Source organism: Mobula hypostoma, chromosome X2 (assembly GCF_963921235.1).
Source record: "Mobula hypostoma chromosome X2, sMobHyp1.1, whole genome shotgun sequence".
Lineage (NCBI taxonomy): Eukaryota > Metazoa > Chordata > Chondrichthyes > Myliobatiformes > Myliobatidae > Mobula > Mobula hypostoma.
In genome coordinates, this window is record NC_086129.1 from 49,299,702 (window position 1) to 49,318,151 (window position 18,450).

Genomic DNA, 18,450 nt, shown 5'->3' on the forward strand with positions numbered 1-18,450 from the left:
ACATTAAGACATCTTTGTTGACTGTACTGACCTTGGAAGCAGTTGTGCATTTTAGCTGTATCAGGCTGAAACGGGAATATTTAATCGTATCCATTGAGAGTACTGCTGCTACTCGAGTCGCACCTAGGTGCCAGGCAAGATTTTCCCTTAAGGAAACCATGCTGACTTTGACCTACCTTATCATGCACCTCCAAGTATCCCAAAACCTCATCCTTGATAAAGACTCCAGCAACTTCCCAACCACTGAAGTCAGGCTAATTGGCTTATAATTTTCTTTCTTCCGCCTCCCTCCCTTCTTAAAGAGTGAAGTAACACTTGCAATTTTCCATTCCTCTGGAACCATTCCAGAATCTAGTAATTCTTGGAAGATCATTACTAATGCCTCCACAATCTCTTCAGCTACCCCTTTCAGAGCCCTGGGGTGTAATCCAACTGGACCAGCTGAGCTATCCACCTTCAGACCTTTCAGCTTTCCAAGCACATTCACCTTTTGCTTTTATGCTGCCTTTGACTTCCCTTGTTAGTTTTGAAAAGACAAATTGGGGTAGGGGAGAAATTTGATAGGAACCTGAGGGGCGAGTATTTCACCCATACATGGAATGAGCTGCCAGAGGAAGAGGTTGAGACAGATAAATTAACAATTAAGAAAGCACTTGAATACATAGATCGGAAAGGTTTTGAGGTCCCGATTCCATGCTGTATGACTCTACAATGTGAGCTTCACTTGAATCAGTTTTCACATCAGCTTCAAACTAGTAATGCCATTCTACAGTTAACCAAGTCCCACAGAATAGGCTACCAGACAATCTACTGAGCTGATGGCATTTAAGAATCAGAGCAAAATAAAATAATATAGGAGTTTGGGGGAAGGAGCTGCAATCTCCAGTGAAAGGGAAGTGGTGAACTTTGGAGGCTGGGTAAAAAAAAACACTCCTTGATTCTCCTGGCTTATGAGAAATGCAATCAGGACAAATACTTCAGTCAAAATCTGTTGTCACCTCCCTCAGCTGTCAGGTTACTCAAGCCTTGGGAAATGTAGCCTGCAGCAGCTATACAAAGCCTTGGTAACACTTGTGGCATGCAACCTCATTAAATCATTTGACTTAATGAACCACCTCTCAAGGTAGGTCATGACATAGGGGAGGGCACTTGAGGGCTAATTCATGTGCCTTTAAGTTTTGGCATTTAAACTAGAAATTAAATCTTTAGAACAGGAATTTCTTTCACCAGCTGGTGGTTGCCTCGAAGAGGAGCACAACCTTGTTGTATTTTGGAGGCTTGTGTGCCTCGATAACCTGCAGCGCTATGTTGGCTGGAGTCAGGGCTTTATGGTAGGGATCACCCATGCCAAACAGGTCAAAGGGCAGAGGCCAGACTAAGAGTGGTCCACTGGTTCTCTAGGTTCGGGGTTTCAGCTCGGGGCTAACAACCCTGACTGGTGAAACAGCCGCGTAGAATCTTTCTACATCTGAGTGCGATGATACCCCCGAGCCTCCACCCGGAACCTTCATGACTGACAATAGTGAAAACTGAGCTACTGACAAATGAAGGAAGCCTTGAGCACCGTCGGAGATGGAGGACCTTCATCGCTGCCGTAAATGCCAACTGCATAACAGGCAGCAGAGAGGGGGTGGTGGATCTGTGTAATTGATTGCTACAGACAGCTGTGGAGGCCAAGTCAATGGGTATATTTAAGCACATAAGCATGCGTGCAGGAAGCAGCGCCAATGCAGTCGTCGATGTAGCGAAGGAAAAGTGGGGGACAGATACCAGAATAGGTACGGAACATAGATTGTTCCACAAACCCAACAAAAAGGCAGGCATAGCTAGGACCCATACGGGTGCCCATAGCTACACCTTTAGTTTGGAGGAAATGGGAGGAGCAAAAGGAGAAATTATTAAGAGTAAGGACTAATTCTGCTGGACGGAGCAGAGTGGTGGTAGAGGGGAACTGATTAGGTCTGGAATCCAAAAAGCGTAGAGCTTTGAGACCCTCCTTATGGGGGATGGAAGTATATAAGGACTGGACATTAAGTGTCACGTTCACATACTGAATGGATGGTCCCTACCCACTATTCGTTGGGAACGGTTTTAGCCGGTGTTATGGGCTTTTAGACCTACTCCCTAAGTGGGGAATGGTTACTGCCGGTGGAAAGGGCTAGTATTCCTACTTCCTCCCTATGGGGAATCCTGATTTCCGGTGGAATGGGATATTAAATTTGTCTTAGCGTTGGAATGTTCTTAACGGAGATCGTGAGCTTAGGTCAGACCATATGACATGCACCATGACTAAGAACACGGTGATGGGTCATTGTCGTGAATTTTACTCTGTGTGCCTGTCTTCACTGAACATACCCGGACAGGCCAGGATACGCCAGGAAGCTATGGCACTTTATAATAGCAACTAGTCACAATGTATTTCTTACCCGACTGTTGCTCCTTTCCTCTAGCCGTCCATGAATGTTTGCAAGACATCAATTGTCAGCCGGATCGTTAAACTGCAAATGCTTCTTGCAAACATCTTGTGACCCTTCGAGCTGATCAAATTCAGCAGCCCTTCATTTTCCTCTGTCCAGAGACCTCTCGCTCCAACCACGAAACCATAGTACTCTACTGACTGTGCACCTGTAAGCTCTTTAATCTGGCGTGTGAGATGTTTATATTTCTCCTCCTTCTCCTTCCACGCCTTTTCTAGGGACCGCTGGTTGTCCCCGTATCTGCTGCGTTCACCAGCAACTTTGATGTATGTTGGGTATATTTAAGGGCTGATTGGTTTTTGATTAGTCACGGTGTCAAAGGTTACAGGGAGAATGGGGTTGAGAGGGAAAATAAATCAGTCACGATGACATGGTGAAGCAGACTCAATAGGCCTAATGGCCTAATTCTGCTCCCGTGTCTTATGGTCTTAAGAAAACTCTACTGTAGGAAGAATTCAGCAGGCCAGGCAGCATCTATGGAAAAGAGTAAACAATTGACGTTTTGGGTCGAGACCCTTCATCAGGACATCAACTGTTTACTCTTTTCCATAGATGCTGCCTGGGCTGCTGAGTTCCTCCAGCATTTTGTGTGTTTTGGATTGCCAGCATCTGCAGATTTTCTCATGTTTGGAGGAAGAATGGACAGATACATAATTCAAGTTTAAAATATAATTTAGATGATAACTAAATTAAATCCATTTATCAATCCAATAACAAACTTACTTGAGTAAACTGGTGTTAATAAAATAATCCAAATTATTATGACTGCACATTTTAAAAGTGAGGATTATTCAGGTATGGTGAAGCTCCATTAAGTGTCCTCAAAGAATAATAATTAACAGGAATCCCTTACTCGTAAGTAATGCATGAGATCCTTAAGTGCCGGGATATGCTTCTGTTCGAGTTGGCTCTTCAAGGATGACACAATAGGAATAATGTTTTCGACAAAATTTTTCTTCTGCACCTGTGAATAAACATTTATTTTAAATTTTCAGTAAGTAAGCTTAATTTTCTAATTGTTTGGCACAACAGATTATTTTAAAATAGGGCCCAGAGATCTTAGCAGGAGATTCTGAACAGATTCTATGTCTATGGGAAGTAGACCGAAGTAACTTCTGGATGAGGTATCCCAAACTAAAAACGTAACCATTTTATTACATACTTTTTTGCATCAAAGCCTCTCCTGGACAAATCTGTTACTGCAACCATTGTATGCATTGGCGATATTAAAATAACCAGTTATTTCTTTTAATACAGACTCCCGCTTATATCAATTATCAAACTGATATTTTTCCCCCACAGATGTTGCCTCACCTTTAGTGATTTCAGCATTTTGTTTTATTCTGTAAATGTTCCACAGTTGTGAAGAAAGATTGCTGACCTGAGAAGTTAACTCTCCTTTGTTCAAAAATGCTAAATATTTCCACCACTTAACATTACTGAGACAAAGGATTGTAAAATACCTTTATGTTGAATTCTGCTCGATATTCAACTGATGATGAGAGCATCCTTGCAGAGTTTCAAGAACTAGGGGCATTATTTTAGAATGCAGATGGAGAGGAGGAAAAATTTCTTCTCTCAGAGGGTTATGACTTTTTAGAATTCCCTACCACAGAGAGCACTGGAGGTACAGTCATTGAATGCATTCAAGGCATGTTCGTACATGTAAGTACATGTTCGGCACTGCATTTTGAGCCTAAGGGCCTGTATTGTGCTGTAGGTTTTCTATTTTTCTAAGGCAGAATAATGGGCCCAAACATGGACTAATGGAACACTCTTAGTTAAGTATCTTGTTTGGTCTGGATTAGTTGGGCTTAAGGGCCCATTGCCATGTTGTGAGAATAAGAAATGGACATAAATTTGAACAACAGAAGAGACAAGGAATGTGGGGGGAGAGAGGAACGGGCAGTATTGAGGCCATTTAGAACAGCCTTGAGGGGCCAATTGGTCTTTACATCCTTTGTTCTTATGTTGAGTGACTTACTGAACCATTTTAGTAAGGTAAAAGCCAACCGCATTGCAAGGATTCCTTGAAGAACAGTAAACAGATGGGTTTTGTCAGCGCTGACTTTATATCCTAGAATTTAGTAAATTCCTAAAATTTAAATTCTACAGCTCTATGGGGGAGGTTCAAACTCATGACTTCAGATAGAACTCAGTAAATTCATCATTATGCTATAACCACTTTAATAAAGATCCATAGAACATTATAGCACAGTACAGGCCCTTCAGTCAATGAGGTTGTGCTGACCTTTTAACTTACTCTAAGATCAATCTATCCCTTCCCTCCTGCATAGCCCTCCATTTTTGTCACCCATGTGCATATCAAAAAATTTCTTAAAGGGTGCCACAGTAGTGTAGTGGTTAGCATGATGCTATTATAGCTCAGGGCATTTTGGAGTTCGAAGTTCAATTCCGGTGCCGTTCCGTAAGGAGTTTGTACATCCTCCCCATGGAATATGTTGCTTTTCTCCAGCTGCTCCAGTTTCCTCCCATGAGTCCAAAGACATACCAGTTCGTAAGTTAATTGGTCATTGTAAATTGTCCCATGAGTAGGTTAGGATTAATTGGGGTTGTTGGATTGCTGGAAGAGTCGAAAGGGCCTACTCCGTGCTGCACCACCAAATAAATAAATAAAGGCCCCCAACATATCTGTCTCTACCACCCTCCCTGCAAGTGTGTTTCACATGCCCACTCTGTAAAAAAAAACTTACCTCTGACATTTCCCCATTCATCTTAAATAAAATATGGTGCGCAGTCATGAACATCTTTGAAATCATAACATAGTGTTAAAAACACTTGGTCGGCCAGCCTATTGAAGGTGAACATGCATTGCCATTATCTAGCATTTATAGTTACCTGAGAAATGAGTTTTTTCTGTGCTGCCTGCATGACTGCATTAGCCATGGCCATTTCATCGTCCAGCTGAGCCTCATCATTAAGTTTTACTCTGATAGAAGACAGCTTGATCTCCTTGCAACTCATCACCATAAATGTGTCCGACAGCAATTCGTTCGCCTCCATGTCCAAAGGAAGTATTCCATCAACAAAGCATGCTAAAATTACATACAAATATAGAAATTATAACTCTTCCAAAAATGAAGTGCGTTGTTTGCATCAAATCAATTCAGTGAGGATGTGCTGGGGGCAGCCCGCAAGTACAGTATCACCATGCTTCGGGTGCCAATGTATTATGCCCACAAGCTCTAACCGTACATCTTTGGAATGTGGGAGGAAACCGGAGCACCCAGAAAACCCATGTGGTTATGGGGAGAATGTAAAAAACTCCTTACAGATAGTGGCAGGAATAAAACCCAAATTGGTGATTGCTGGTGCTGTAAAGTGATGCTAATGTGCCACCCATTACGTGGAAGAATATTAAAGTAAAAAAAGTCAAAGAGAACTTAATATTGATATTGAATGGATACCATTCAAAGAAAATTGCAGGTAATTTCGAATGGATACCATTCTGCATCTCTAAATTGATTCATTTGACACTTGTGAGTACATGATATCATGTATCATTCTTTAATAATGTTTCCACATCCATTATTCCCACTATCTAACACTGATCCATCCTTTACTTGAGACTTTCAGTTTGTAAGCAGCTTTACATTGTTTAGCTTAAATATATATCAAGGACATATGCTAATCAAAGTTTACATCTAGGGAAATCTACAGAAAGTGAATCTATGGACTCACTTTCAAGGAATCTACAACTGATGTTCTCGGTATTATTTATTATTAGTGTTTACATAATTTGTCTTCTTTTGCACATTGGTTGTTTGCCAGTCTTTTGCGTAGTTTTTTCATTGATTCTGTTGTATTTCTTTGACTATAAGAAAACAAGTTTCAGTGTAGTATATGCTGATAAATAGTATAATGTATGAAGTGATGTACAAACACTTTAATGTATAAGTCTGTTATTAGATTTAGAACTGCACCAGAAACTTTGAGAGAGAACAGAAAATCATACCTAGGATATCATGAGCAAGTTTATTGGTAACATTAAAGCGTTGTTCATCTGTGAAGTGTTTCAACAAGAACTTGTAAATAGTCATTCGTTTCTCTTTGTTTTTATTCCCCTTCAAGGAAAATAGTTTCCTCTCTCTGTTGGAGATGGACAGAACAGTCAGTTAAAACATGGAGCATTCCATTTCCAAAAATACTAAATACATTCAAAAAGAGCCAGGACTTTAACTGGCCAGCAGCCAATCTGTGACACACATCAACTGTTCAGAAAAATTAAAGAATTACAACACTGTAAAATATTAATTTTCTTATTAATATAGCTGTAAACTTAAAATAGAGAGAATTGCACCATTGGTATTCATTTGAAAAAAAAACTTTGAATTACAATGATTTTTGGTTGCTTTATGAAACTCAGGTTATGGGTTGTGTTCTCATGGAAGAGTGTTCACAGCCTCCTGCTAAAAGTAGCTGAATGTTGCTACTGAAGTTTTTCATCTTCAATTGCTCATAGTCATACAAAGAAAGAAATGGGCCCTTAGGCCCACCATAAACTATCCATCTACATTTACGCATACTCAGTCCATAGCCGTGGCTATTTAAGTCCTTGTTTACAGATTTCATGAAAATTGTAAGTACATGTCTCCAGCACCCCTCAGGCAGTGCATATTCCAACCATATACCATCTGAAAAAAATTCTTCTGCAGATCCCTTCTTAACTTTACCCTAAACTTGTGCCCTTTAGTTTTACACAGCTCTGCTGTGGGGAAAAATTTCCTGCTATCTACCTATTGATGTCCTCATATTCTTGTATCCCTCTAACAGATCTCCCTTCTATCCTCTGCTCCAAGAAAACAAATCCAGTCTTATCCATTTTCTCGTAACCATCTCCTGTAACATTCTAGAAAGTTTCTTCTGCACCCTCTCCAGTGTAGACATGTCTTTCTTCAAGTGTGGCAATGAGAAATGCACACCATATTCCAGCTGTTTAACACAAGTGATTCTGTAGATGCTGGAAATCCAGAGCAAAGCACTTAAATCCTGATGAAGGGTCTTAGCCTTTCTAACCCTCTTTCTTATAAAGTGTATCATTTCACACTTGTTGGGATTAAAATCCACCTGCCGTCACTCTAGCCATCTTATCAAATGATCAATATTGTCCTGTAGCCCAAGACCACCTTCCTTGCTATCAACATCACCAATGTTCCAGTCATTTGTGAAGTACTTACCATACTTCCTGCATTCACATCTAAATGGAGTGCACATTATGGATGATCTCACCTGGTCAATCAACAACGCCTCTTTAGTCAAGAAAGCCCATCAGCACCTCCACCTCCTGAGAAGATCGAGGCAAGCGAGGCTCCCCACACCTCTTCCAACCACATTTTACTGGAGGATCATTGAGAGTGTCCTGACCAGCTGTATCACTGTCTGATACTGGGAAATGCAAACCATCTGACTGCAAGACCCTGCAATGGATTTTGAGGACTGCTGAGAGAAGCACTGGGGGTCCCTCTCCCCCCCTCCCATCCAGGACAAACACCAAAAGTGCTGGGTTCACAAAGCATTGTCAAGGATACTCCCCCCATCTGTTGCATATTCTCTTTGACCTTCCACCATCAGGAAGAAGGTACCGCAATACAAGAACGAGGTTGGGTTGGGTAACAGTTTCTTCCCCCAGGCTGTGAGAGTTCTGAACACCTTGCTACCACATTTTTATGACAGTACCAGGAGCATTATACCGTTGTAAATGTCATATATTTATTTTTAACTTTATGCCAAATTGTACATTGACAAAATACTTTTAAAATTCGTGAATATTATGTGCTGTATGGAATATATGCACAGTGTTTTGCACCTTGGTCCAAGAGGAATATTGTTTCATTTAGCTGTATTCATTTGTTGAGTGACAAAAAACTTGAACAAATTGTTTATGTAACAAATAATATGAACCTGTTGGAATTCTTTGAGAAGATTATAAGTAGGATAGATAAAGGGGATGCAGTGGATGTTGTACATTTGGACTTTCAGAAGGCCTTTGCCAAGGTGCCACACATGAGGCCACTTACCAAGTTAAGAGCCCATGGTATTACAGGAAAGTTACTAACATGGTTAGAGCATTGGCTGATTGGTAGGAGGCAGTGAGTGGGAATAAAAGGATCCTTTTCTGGTTGGCTGCCAGTGACTAGTGGTGTTCCGCAGTGGTCGGTGTTGGGACCACTTCTTTTTATGCTGTATATAAATGATTTAGATGATGGAATAGATGGATTTGTTGCCAGGTTTGCAGATGAAACGAAGATTGTTGGAGGGGCAGGTAGTGTTGAGGAAACAGGTATGCTGCAGGACTTGGACAGATTAGGAGAATGGGCAAGAAAGTGGCAAATGAAATACAATGTTGGAAAATGCAGAGTTATGCACTTTGGTAGAAGAAATAAATGTGTGGACTATTTTTTAAATAGGGAGAAAATCCAAAAATCTGAGATGCAAAGGGACTTGAGAGTCCTTGTGAAGAACACCCTAAAGGTTAACTTGCAGGTTGAGTTAGTGGTGAGGAAGGCAAATGCCATGTTAGCATTCATTTCAAGAGGTCTAGAATACAAGAGCAGGGATGTGATGCTGAGGCTTTATTAGCTTCCAACTACAAAAGCAACTGTTTTCCATTTTTGATGACCTGGAATCTGAGCTTCAAACTCTGCAGCACATCAGGGAGGGGGAGAGTTACCTGGATTCTGTTTCAGGAGGTAGTCAGATCCAAGAGACAGTGCTGGAGGATCCTCAGCCCTTGAGCTTGTCCAGCAGGTCTGAGATTCTTGTTTCCTGTGTAGATGAGAGTGGGGGCAGTAGGAAGGATGAGCAACCTAACTGTGACACCGTAGTTCAGGGAGCCATTCAAGAGGGGGAGAGAAGAGAAATGTAGTGGTAATTGGGGATAGTATAGTCAGGGGAATAGACAGAGTACTCGGTCGTGAGGATAGAGTGTCCCAAAGGCTCTGTTACCTGCCTGGTGCCTGGGTTCGGGACATCTTATCCGACCTGCAGTGGAATTTGCAGTGGGAGGGGAAAGATCCAGTTGTCATGTCCATGTGGGTACCAATGACATAGGTAGAACGAGGAAAGAGTTTCTGCTGAGGGAATTTGAGCAGCTAGAGACTAAATTAAAAAGCAGAACCAAAAAGGTAGTAATCTCTGGATTACTACGTGAGCCACGTGCAAATTGGCGTAGGGTCAAGAGTATTAGAGAGTTAAATGCATGGCTCAAGGATTGGTGTGGGAGAAGTGGGTTTGAATTCATGAGAAACTGGCCCCAGTGTTGGGGAAGGAGGGAGCTGTACCAATGGGACGGGCTCCACCTGAACCGTGATGGGACCTGGATCCTGCCTGGTGAATCGCATAACTAGGGCTGTGAATAGGGCTTTAAACTAAATAGTAGGGGGGTGGGTTCAACAGATTGGAGAAGTATGGATAGAGTAAAAAGGAAAACTGTAGATAAAGATAAAGAAAAAGTTAAAAAAGAGAAAAGTAAGGGTGGAGTGCAGAAAAGTCAAGTGCATAAGAGACAAAGATTAGTAGATTTTAAAGGCACAGTGAGTGTTAACAAGGTCAGTGAACTTGTGGCACAAATCAGTCTAAATGTGAATAATTTAGTGGCCATTACAGAGATGTGGTTGCAGGGTGAAGAAGATTGGGAATTAAATATCCAAGGGTATCAGGCAATACAGAAGGATAGGCAGGAATGTAAGGGAGGTGGGGTAGCGCTCTTAATTAAAGATGAGATCAGGGTGAAAGTGAGAGACGATGTAAGATCTAAGGAGCAGAATGTTGAATCCATCTGGGTAGAGACTAGGAATCTCCAAGGGGAAAAAAAAAATCACTGTTGTGAGTTGTCTTGGCCACTGAATAATAACATTACAGTGGCACAGGCAATAAACAGAAATATCTGAGGCATGTAAGAATGGAACAACAGTTATCATGGGGGACTTTAACTTGCACATAGATTGGGTGAATCAAATTGGTCGAGGCAGACTTAAGGAGGACTTCATAAAATGCGTACATGATAGCCTTCTTGAACAGCATGTTACTGATTAGGAAAAGGGGAGGTGCAACGAGACCTGGGTGTCATTGTACACCAGTCATTGAAAGTGGGCATGCAGGTACAGCAGGCGGTGAAAAAGGCGAATGGTATGCTGGCATTCATAGCAAGAGGATTCAAGTACAGGAACAGGGAGGTACTACTGCAGTTGTACAAGGCCTTGGTGAGACCACACCTGGAGTATTGTGTGCAGTTTTGGTCCCCTAATCTGAGGAAAGACATTCAAGAGGGAGTACAAAAACGGTTCACCAGATTGATTCCTGGGATGGCAGGACTTTCATATGATGAAAGACTGGATCGACTAGGCTTATACTCGTTGGGGGGATCTTATTGAAACGTATAAAATTGTAAAGGGATTGGACAGGCTAGATGCAGGAAGATTGTTCCTGATGTCAGGGAAGTCCAGAACGAGGGGTCACAGTTTGAGGATAAAGGGGGAGCCTTTTAGGACCAAGATGAGGAAAAACTTCTTCACACAGAGAGTGGTGAATCTGTGGAATTCTCTGCCACAGGAAACCATTGAGGCCAGTTCATTGGCTATATTTAAGAGGGAGTTAGATATGGCCCTTGTGGCTAAAGGGATCAGGGGGTATGGAGAGAAGGCAGGTACAGGGTTCTGAGTTGGATGATCAGCCATGATCATACTGAATGGCGGTGCAGGCTTGAAGGGCCGAATGGCCTACTCCTGCACCTATTTTCTATGCTTCTATGAACCTACATGGGAACATGCTATCTCAGATCTGGTCCTGTGCAAAATTAGCAATCTTGTAGTTGGGGATCCTCTTGGAAAGAGTGATCACAGTATGATCAAATGGGAAAAAGAATGGTGTGCAACACAAAATACAAGTCAGAAAATATTGGCTGATCAGGAAACTCTTGCTTAAAATGAACTTAATAAATCAGGGTATGAAAATCTGTGCACTGTATTAACAGACAAATGATAACTTTGTACCAATGACCTAACAGTGAAAGCACGTTGAGAATCCCACAACTTTTACATTTAGGTTATAGTTCAAGAGATCTGGAGCTGATATTGTCATTTAATTTGGACAGAATTGCTAGATTCCTGTGTAGTGTTATGAATAACGAAACAGAAGCAGAAAACTAGTGCGAATCCAAAACCATTGATATTTGCACCTTTCCACAGTATGACTAAAGGTCACACACCTGAAATATTTCTTTCTGCACATGCAGCTTCTTGTTTTCCTTTCAGCTTCCTACATTTGTTAACTTGCATGTTTAATTTTTGTAATGCAAGTGGTTTTTAAAAAATGTAATAGGTAACATAAATAAAAAGAGAACACCCACTCAGTTGTTACCTTTACCCTGGCTAATAGAAAGCAATGAGATGACACAGTTCACCTTTAATGTGAATTTTGTAAAGCATTCAACGTTATTTGTAAGAAGATTTTTCAGGTTGATGTCAATACAATATAACCATAATTTAAAGTTGAAATATACGTACCGTTCAGTTTGAGAAAACTTATTGTACTTTTCATGTTTTTCATAGGCGTTGAAGTGGAAAATGCATTCGAGAAACTGTTGAGAGAAGGTACCAGGGTTTCTTTTCAAGAGCAGGTGGACTAAACAGAACTCTGCAAAACTGAAATAAAACAGAAGTCAGCTTTATTACACATTTAAAGCATCAAACATGAACCAGAAATAAACTAAAATTAATATCAATTTAATGGCAACTTTCTTGTTATTACTTCATTAAGATAAACATTAATTCAAATGATAACAATAAAATACATGTGCATGCCAAGATCAAATAGAAATATCAAGGAAATTTAGAGCTAACCTCAGGTCTATAGAATTTGGATTATAGAATTGATGGCTCTGTTGCAAAGTTTGCAGACGATACAAAGTAAGCTGGAAGGGCAAGTAGTTTTGAGGCAGTAGGGAGGCTACAGAAAGACTTGTACAGATTAGGAGAATGGGCAAATAAGTGGCAGATGGAATACAGTGTTGGGAAGTGTATGGTAAGCGTAGACTATTTTTTAAATGGAGAGAAAATACAAAAATCTGAGGTACAATGGGACTTGGGAGTCCTTGTGCAGGATTCCCTAAAGGTTAATTTGCAGGTTGAAGTCTGGTAAGGAAGGCAAATGCAATATTAGCATTCATTTCAAGAGGACTAGAATATATATGTCAATGGGAGTCTCAATGGCAAATGTCCTTCAGCTCATCTAAATATTATGCTATTCATGTTAGTCACAAAGTTAAACCAATCAACATGACATAACATGAATGGACAGATTCTTGAAACAGTCACCCATCACCCATATCTTGGTGTTGAAATTAACAAGGATCTTAACTGGGCATGCCACATCAATCAGATTACAGCCAAACCAAATAAAATGCTGGGTATCCTGAGAAGAAACCTCCACTCATGTAGTAAGTCCATCAAGGACATGGCATACAAGACACTCGTCCGTCCAAAGCTTGAGTATTGCGCGGCCATATGGGATCCCCATCAAGCTAACAATAAGAAGTCCATCGAAAAAATCCAACTCCATGCTGCTCGCTTTGTGTTGAACGATTACAGCAGGAAATCCAGTGTCACCAACATGCTCTCTAACCTTCAATGGGAACCACTTGAAAACCAATGTATTAAACTACGGTTAATTTTCATTTTCAAAGAAGTTCACAACATCACTCCATCAAACATCCAAATTCATCACAGGGTCAGTTCAACTCGACAGCAAACTGGACCTCACATATTGGAAACTCCTTCATTCAATAAGATTTGCTACCAGTACTCCCTCTACCCAAGACCAACAAGAGAGTGGAATCTTCTGCCGCCAGACCTGCGCAGTATTTCTGACATTAATATTTTTAAAGATAGACTCAATCAAATCGATTTAGGGGATCTAGTCAAAAAAGCTCACTTTACAATTTAACTCCCATGCCGTTCACACCGACTGTGCGTCATAACAGCCGTCCGGCACTGCTTGCGCAGTACCAAGCAGAAGCAGAAGCAGAAGCAGAAACAGAAACAGAAAAGCAAGGATGTAATGTTGAGGCTTTATAGAGCACTGGTGAGGCCTCAGTGCAGAAACTGGAGAGGGTTCAAAGGAGACTCACGAAAATGATTCCAGGTTTGTCATACGATGAGCTTTTGATGGCTCTGGACCTGTATTCACTCGTATTCAGAAGAATGAGGGGTGACCTCATTGAAACCTATCGAATGGTGAAAGGCCTTGATAGAGTGGATGTGGAGAGGATGTTTCCTATGGTGGGAGAGTCTAAGACCAGAGGACACAGCCTCACAATAGAGGGGCGTCCTTTTAGAAAAGAGATGAAGAGGAATTTCTTTAGCTAGAGAGTGGTGAATCTGTGGAATTCTTTGCCACAGGAAGCTGTGGAGGCCAAATCTTTATGCATATTTAAAACGGAGGTTGATAGTTTGATGGTCAGGGTATGAAGGGATGCGTGGAGAAGGCAGGAGATTGGGGCTTAGAGGAAATTTGGATCAGCCACAATGAAATGGTGGAACAGACTTGATGGGCCAAATGGCCTAATTCTGCTCCTATATCTTATGGTCTTATCCTTTCCCAAAAGACATCCATAGACCAAACCAGCTCTTACAGTAATCTGTTAGTATTCATTTCTGCACTATCTTTTGATTCCAGACTTATTTTATGACAAACTCACTTAACCAGCACTCATGGTGGCATTCAAGCTCATGTTGTTGGATCAACAGTCCAGGTTAAAGGGTAATTATTCATAATTTAAGCAGAATGCTACGATATCAACAGTGCACCAATTTTGATAGATGATACAGAGTATTTCTTTAGACTTTCTTATTGTCATTAGTAAATCACCCAGGTTTCACATTCATCAGGAAACATTGTTTGAACATACAGATCTTTTTTATCCAGCTCCAAAGGTCAGTAAATATGCAAGTTAAAACAGGAAACACATGCAATTACAATCAGGATTTCTATACTTGTTGCATCAGTCACAGAATTATTGCAGTTTCATTCAGTCAAAGTTGCTTCCAAGGACAGCAACCTTACCAGCCTCATTTTACCATTCTCTTCTCCATAGTCCTCTTCTCCCAAGTGAACACCGAATAACTCCATTTCCACCTCCCTTACAAACGCTATTCCAAATTGAACAAGGCAATCAAATATATCCTCAAAATTTTAAATATGTGTCATCTGAAGCCGTCGGAGTTTGGAATGCTACATTTCAGAAACAGGACTTCCGTCCAACTAGTCCGTGCCAAACTGTTATTCTGCGCAGTGACCCGCACCTGGAGAATTGTCCTGCATGCACTTATCAAAGCCTCATAAGTGTTACAATCAAATCCGCTGGCATCTTGTACCATACTTTTGCACTATTGATAGTGTGGAGGGCTGTCAAAAGTTACAGCGGGACACTGATAGGATGCAAAACTGGGTTGAGAAGTGGCAGATGGATGTCAACCCAGATAAGTGTGAGGTGGTTCATGGCAGATTATAGTAATAATGGTAAGACTCTTGGCAGTGTGGAGGATCAGAGGGATCTTGGGGTTTGAGTCCATAGGACACTCAAAGCTGCTGCACAGGTTGACTCTGTGGTTAAGAAGGCATACAGTGTATTGGCTTTCATCAATCATGGAATTGCGTTTAAGAGCCGAGAGGTGATGTTGCAGCTATATAGGACCCTGGTCAGACCCCACTTGGGAGTACTGTGCTCAGTTCTGGTCGCCTCACCACAGGAAGGATGTGGAAACTATAGAAAGGGTACAAAGGAGATTTACAAGGATGTTGCCTGGATTGGGGAGCATGCTTTACAAGAATAGGTTGAGTGAAGTTAGCCTTTCCTCTTTGGAGCGATGGAGGATGAGAGGTGACCTGATAGAGGTGTATAAGATGATGAGAGACATTGATTGTGTGGATAATCAGAGGCTTTTCCCCCAGGGCTGAAATGGCTAACACGAGAGGGCATCGTTTTAAGGTACTTGGAAGTAGGTACAGAAGAGATGTCAGGGGTAAGCTTTTTTACGCAGAGAGTGGTGAGGGCGTGGAATGGGCTGCCGGCTACGGTGGTGGAGGCGGATACGATCGGGTCTTTTAAGAGATTCCTGGATAGGTACATGGAGCTCAGAAAAATAGAGGGCTATGGGTAGAGCGAGGTAATTTCTAAAGGAAGTACATGTTCGCACAGCATTGTGGGCTGAAGGGCCTGTATTGTGCTGTAGGTTTTCTATGTTTCTATGTTGAGCTGAATTTTATGACACAAGCAGCGTCAACCTTTCTTTTCCCTTTGAGATTCTAGATTTCTTCTCACACCCCACCCTTCTCCCACTGTTTAATTTTGAAGTTAATACTTCAGCCCCAAGACAACAGTATATTAAGACACTTGTTCAAAATCCATTCATGTAAAGTCCATACCAGTGGAACAACTTTTTCCCACAGAACTGGTGTCAGTGCCTCATGAATTTAAGACTACCTTTTGCATAGCCCTTAAGAGTTTCAAAAGTAGTTACACAATGTCTTGGCCTCTAACAAAATAACATTAAAATGTTCTAGCATGTTTATTGTGCACCAGTCTCCATGGCAATATTAAATTGCCAGCAGTTAAAAGTCAAGAGTATCATGATTTTAATGCTAAACACTGCATTCTATTGCAAACAGAGCCATTGAAACTGTGCTTTTCATTCAAACATCTGCCAGCTGTTTGTCTGGCAGCCAAACAATGTGAGTCACAGCCCTGAAGAGAGGCTGCTCCAATATCACCAAGCAAGTGCTGTGTATTAAGACACTACCGCAGAGTGAATATTGTCACAGCAGCTCGCAGAGGACACGGCATGTCTTCAGAAGCATGTGGGGAGAAAAAGAAAGTTCTGCTCTGTGCAAGAGGAGGCAGGTACCTTGCAGATTTGCCAAGAAGGTGTAACAAAGAGTGGAAATGAAATTATTAGCACACTGTGCAATTCCCTCAACTGTGGATCAGTGGTTTTATGACATGACCAAAAACTTCATGGACAGAATTCAAACTCATAGTCTGCTCTTCAGAAAGTGTTTGATTTTCCCCGAGTTTCATCCTTATTTAGTAACATTCAGTTGAAACACCTATCAACAATATTGTAAAGACTAATTCACACACGCAAGTTATTTTGTTTCTCATCATTCCTCAGGTTCCGACCATTCATTGCACATATCCTAGATTTATTAGGCTGCCCACAATGTAACTACTCACATTTTCTCAGATTTAATTCCATCTGCCATTTATCTACCCATCATACCAACTGAGAACATTGAACTCTTCTTCTTCTAGGACCCTTGCAAGCCTTTGACATCTGTCATCTATGCCATATATACTCATTGTAGGCAAGTGTGTCCCCAACCAAAAGCCCTGGATGAACCATGAGATCTACAGTCTGCTGAGGGCCAGATCAGAGGCAATCAAGTCTATCGACCAAGAAAGGTACAAGAGGTCCAGGCAGGATCTTTGGAAAGCCATCTCATGGGCGAGATGGCAATTCCGGACTAAATTTGAATACTATCACCTCCTATAAAGTTAAATGAAGCAACATAGGCGACGACAGGGCTTCGCTTCCAGATGAGCTCAATGCCTCCTATGCTCGCTTTGACTGTCAAAACATGAAGGAACTACCACGAACTCCCATAGCTCTCTCTGAAGCTACTGCCTCAATGACCATCATCCTGTAGCACTTCCGTCCATAGTGATGAAAGTATTTTGAGAGGTTGATGTGAAACATATCAACTCCTGCCTGAGAAGCAACTTGGATCTGCTCTAATTTGCCAACTGGCACAACTGTTCCACAGCAAATGCTATTTCATTGGCTGTTCAATCAACCCTGCAACATCTGGACCACAAAGATGGTTACATCAGGATGCTCTTTATAGACTACAGCTCAGCATTCAATACTATCATCCCCTCCAGACTAATCAATAAGCTTTAAGACCTTGGCCTCAATACCTCCTTATGCAATTAGATTCTCCATTTCCTCACTTGCAGACCCCAGTCAGTTCAGATTGGTAACAACATCTCCTCCACAATCTCCATCAGCACAGATGCACCACAGGGCTGTGTATTTAGCCCCCTGCTCTACTCACTTTACACTTATGACTGTGTGGCTAGGCATGGCTCCAACACCATATTCAAGTTTGCTGGCAACACCACTGTCATAAGCCAAATCAAAGGTGGTGACGAATCAGCATGGTGGTGATGAGGGAGATTGAAAATCTGGCTGAGTAGTGCCACAATAACAACCTCTCACTCAATGTCAGCAAGACCAAGGAGCTGGTTATTGACTTCAGGAGAAGGAAACCAGAGGTCCATAAGCCAGTCCCCATCAGAGGTGGAGAGGGTTAGCAACTTCAAATTGCCAGGTATTATCATTTCAGAGGCTCTGTCCTGGGCCCAGCATGCAAATGCAGTTACAAAGAAAGCACAGCAGCCACCTCTACTTCCTTAGGAGTTTGCGAATATTCGGCATGACATCTAAAACTTTGACAAACTTCTATAGATGTGTGGAGACTGTATTGGCTGGTTACATCACAGTCTGGTATGGAAACACGAATGCCCTTGAACAGAAAACCCTACAAAAAGTAGTGGATATGGTCCAGTCCATCGCTGGTAAAGTTCTCCCCACCATTGAGCACATCTACACGAAACACTGTCGCAGGAAAGCAGCATCCATCACCAGGGACCCCACCACCCAGGACATGCTCCTTCTCACTGCTGCCATCAGAAATGTGGTACATGAACTAAGGGGATAACTTTACTCAGCTCCACTTGCCCCATCACTGAAATGTTCCCAAAATCTCTGGACTCACTTTTAAGGACTCTTCATCTCATGCTCTTGAATGTTTATTGCTCATTTATTTATTATTATTATTTCTTTTTTGTATTTGCACAGTTTGTTGTCTTTTGCACACTGGTTGAATGCTCAGT

General features: G+C 41.6%; 1 protein-coding gene across 2 annotated transcripts in view; it reads right to left on the bottom strand.

The window, feature by feature from the left end:
• ncapd3 (non-SMC condensin II complex, subunit D3) overlaps positions 1–18,450 on the bottom strand; it is a 228,092-nt gene that overhangs the window by 40,072 nt on the left and 169,570 nt on the right. For both annotated transcript variants that reach the window (XM_063038384.1, XM_063038385.1), the window contains exons 25-28: positions 12,002–12,139; positions 6,454–6,587; positions 5,337–5,533; positions 3,331–3,441 (exon numbers count right to left, since the gene is read on the bottom strand). In XM_063038384.1, coding sequence (XP_062894454.1) covers positions 3,331–3,441; positions 5,337–5,533; positions 6,454–6,587; positions 12,002–12,139 — 580 coding nt within the window. The remainder of the gene's footprint in view (positions 1–3,330; positions 3,442–5,336; positions 5,534–6,453; positions 6,588–12,001; positions 12,140–18,450) is intronic.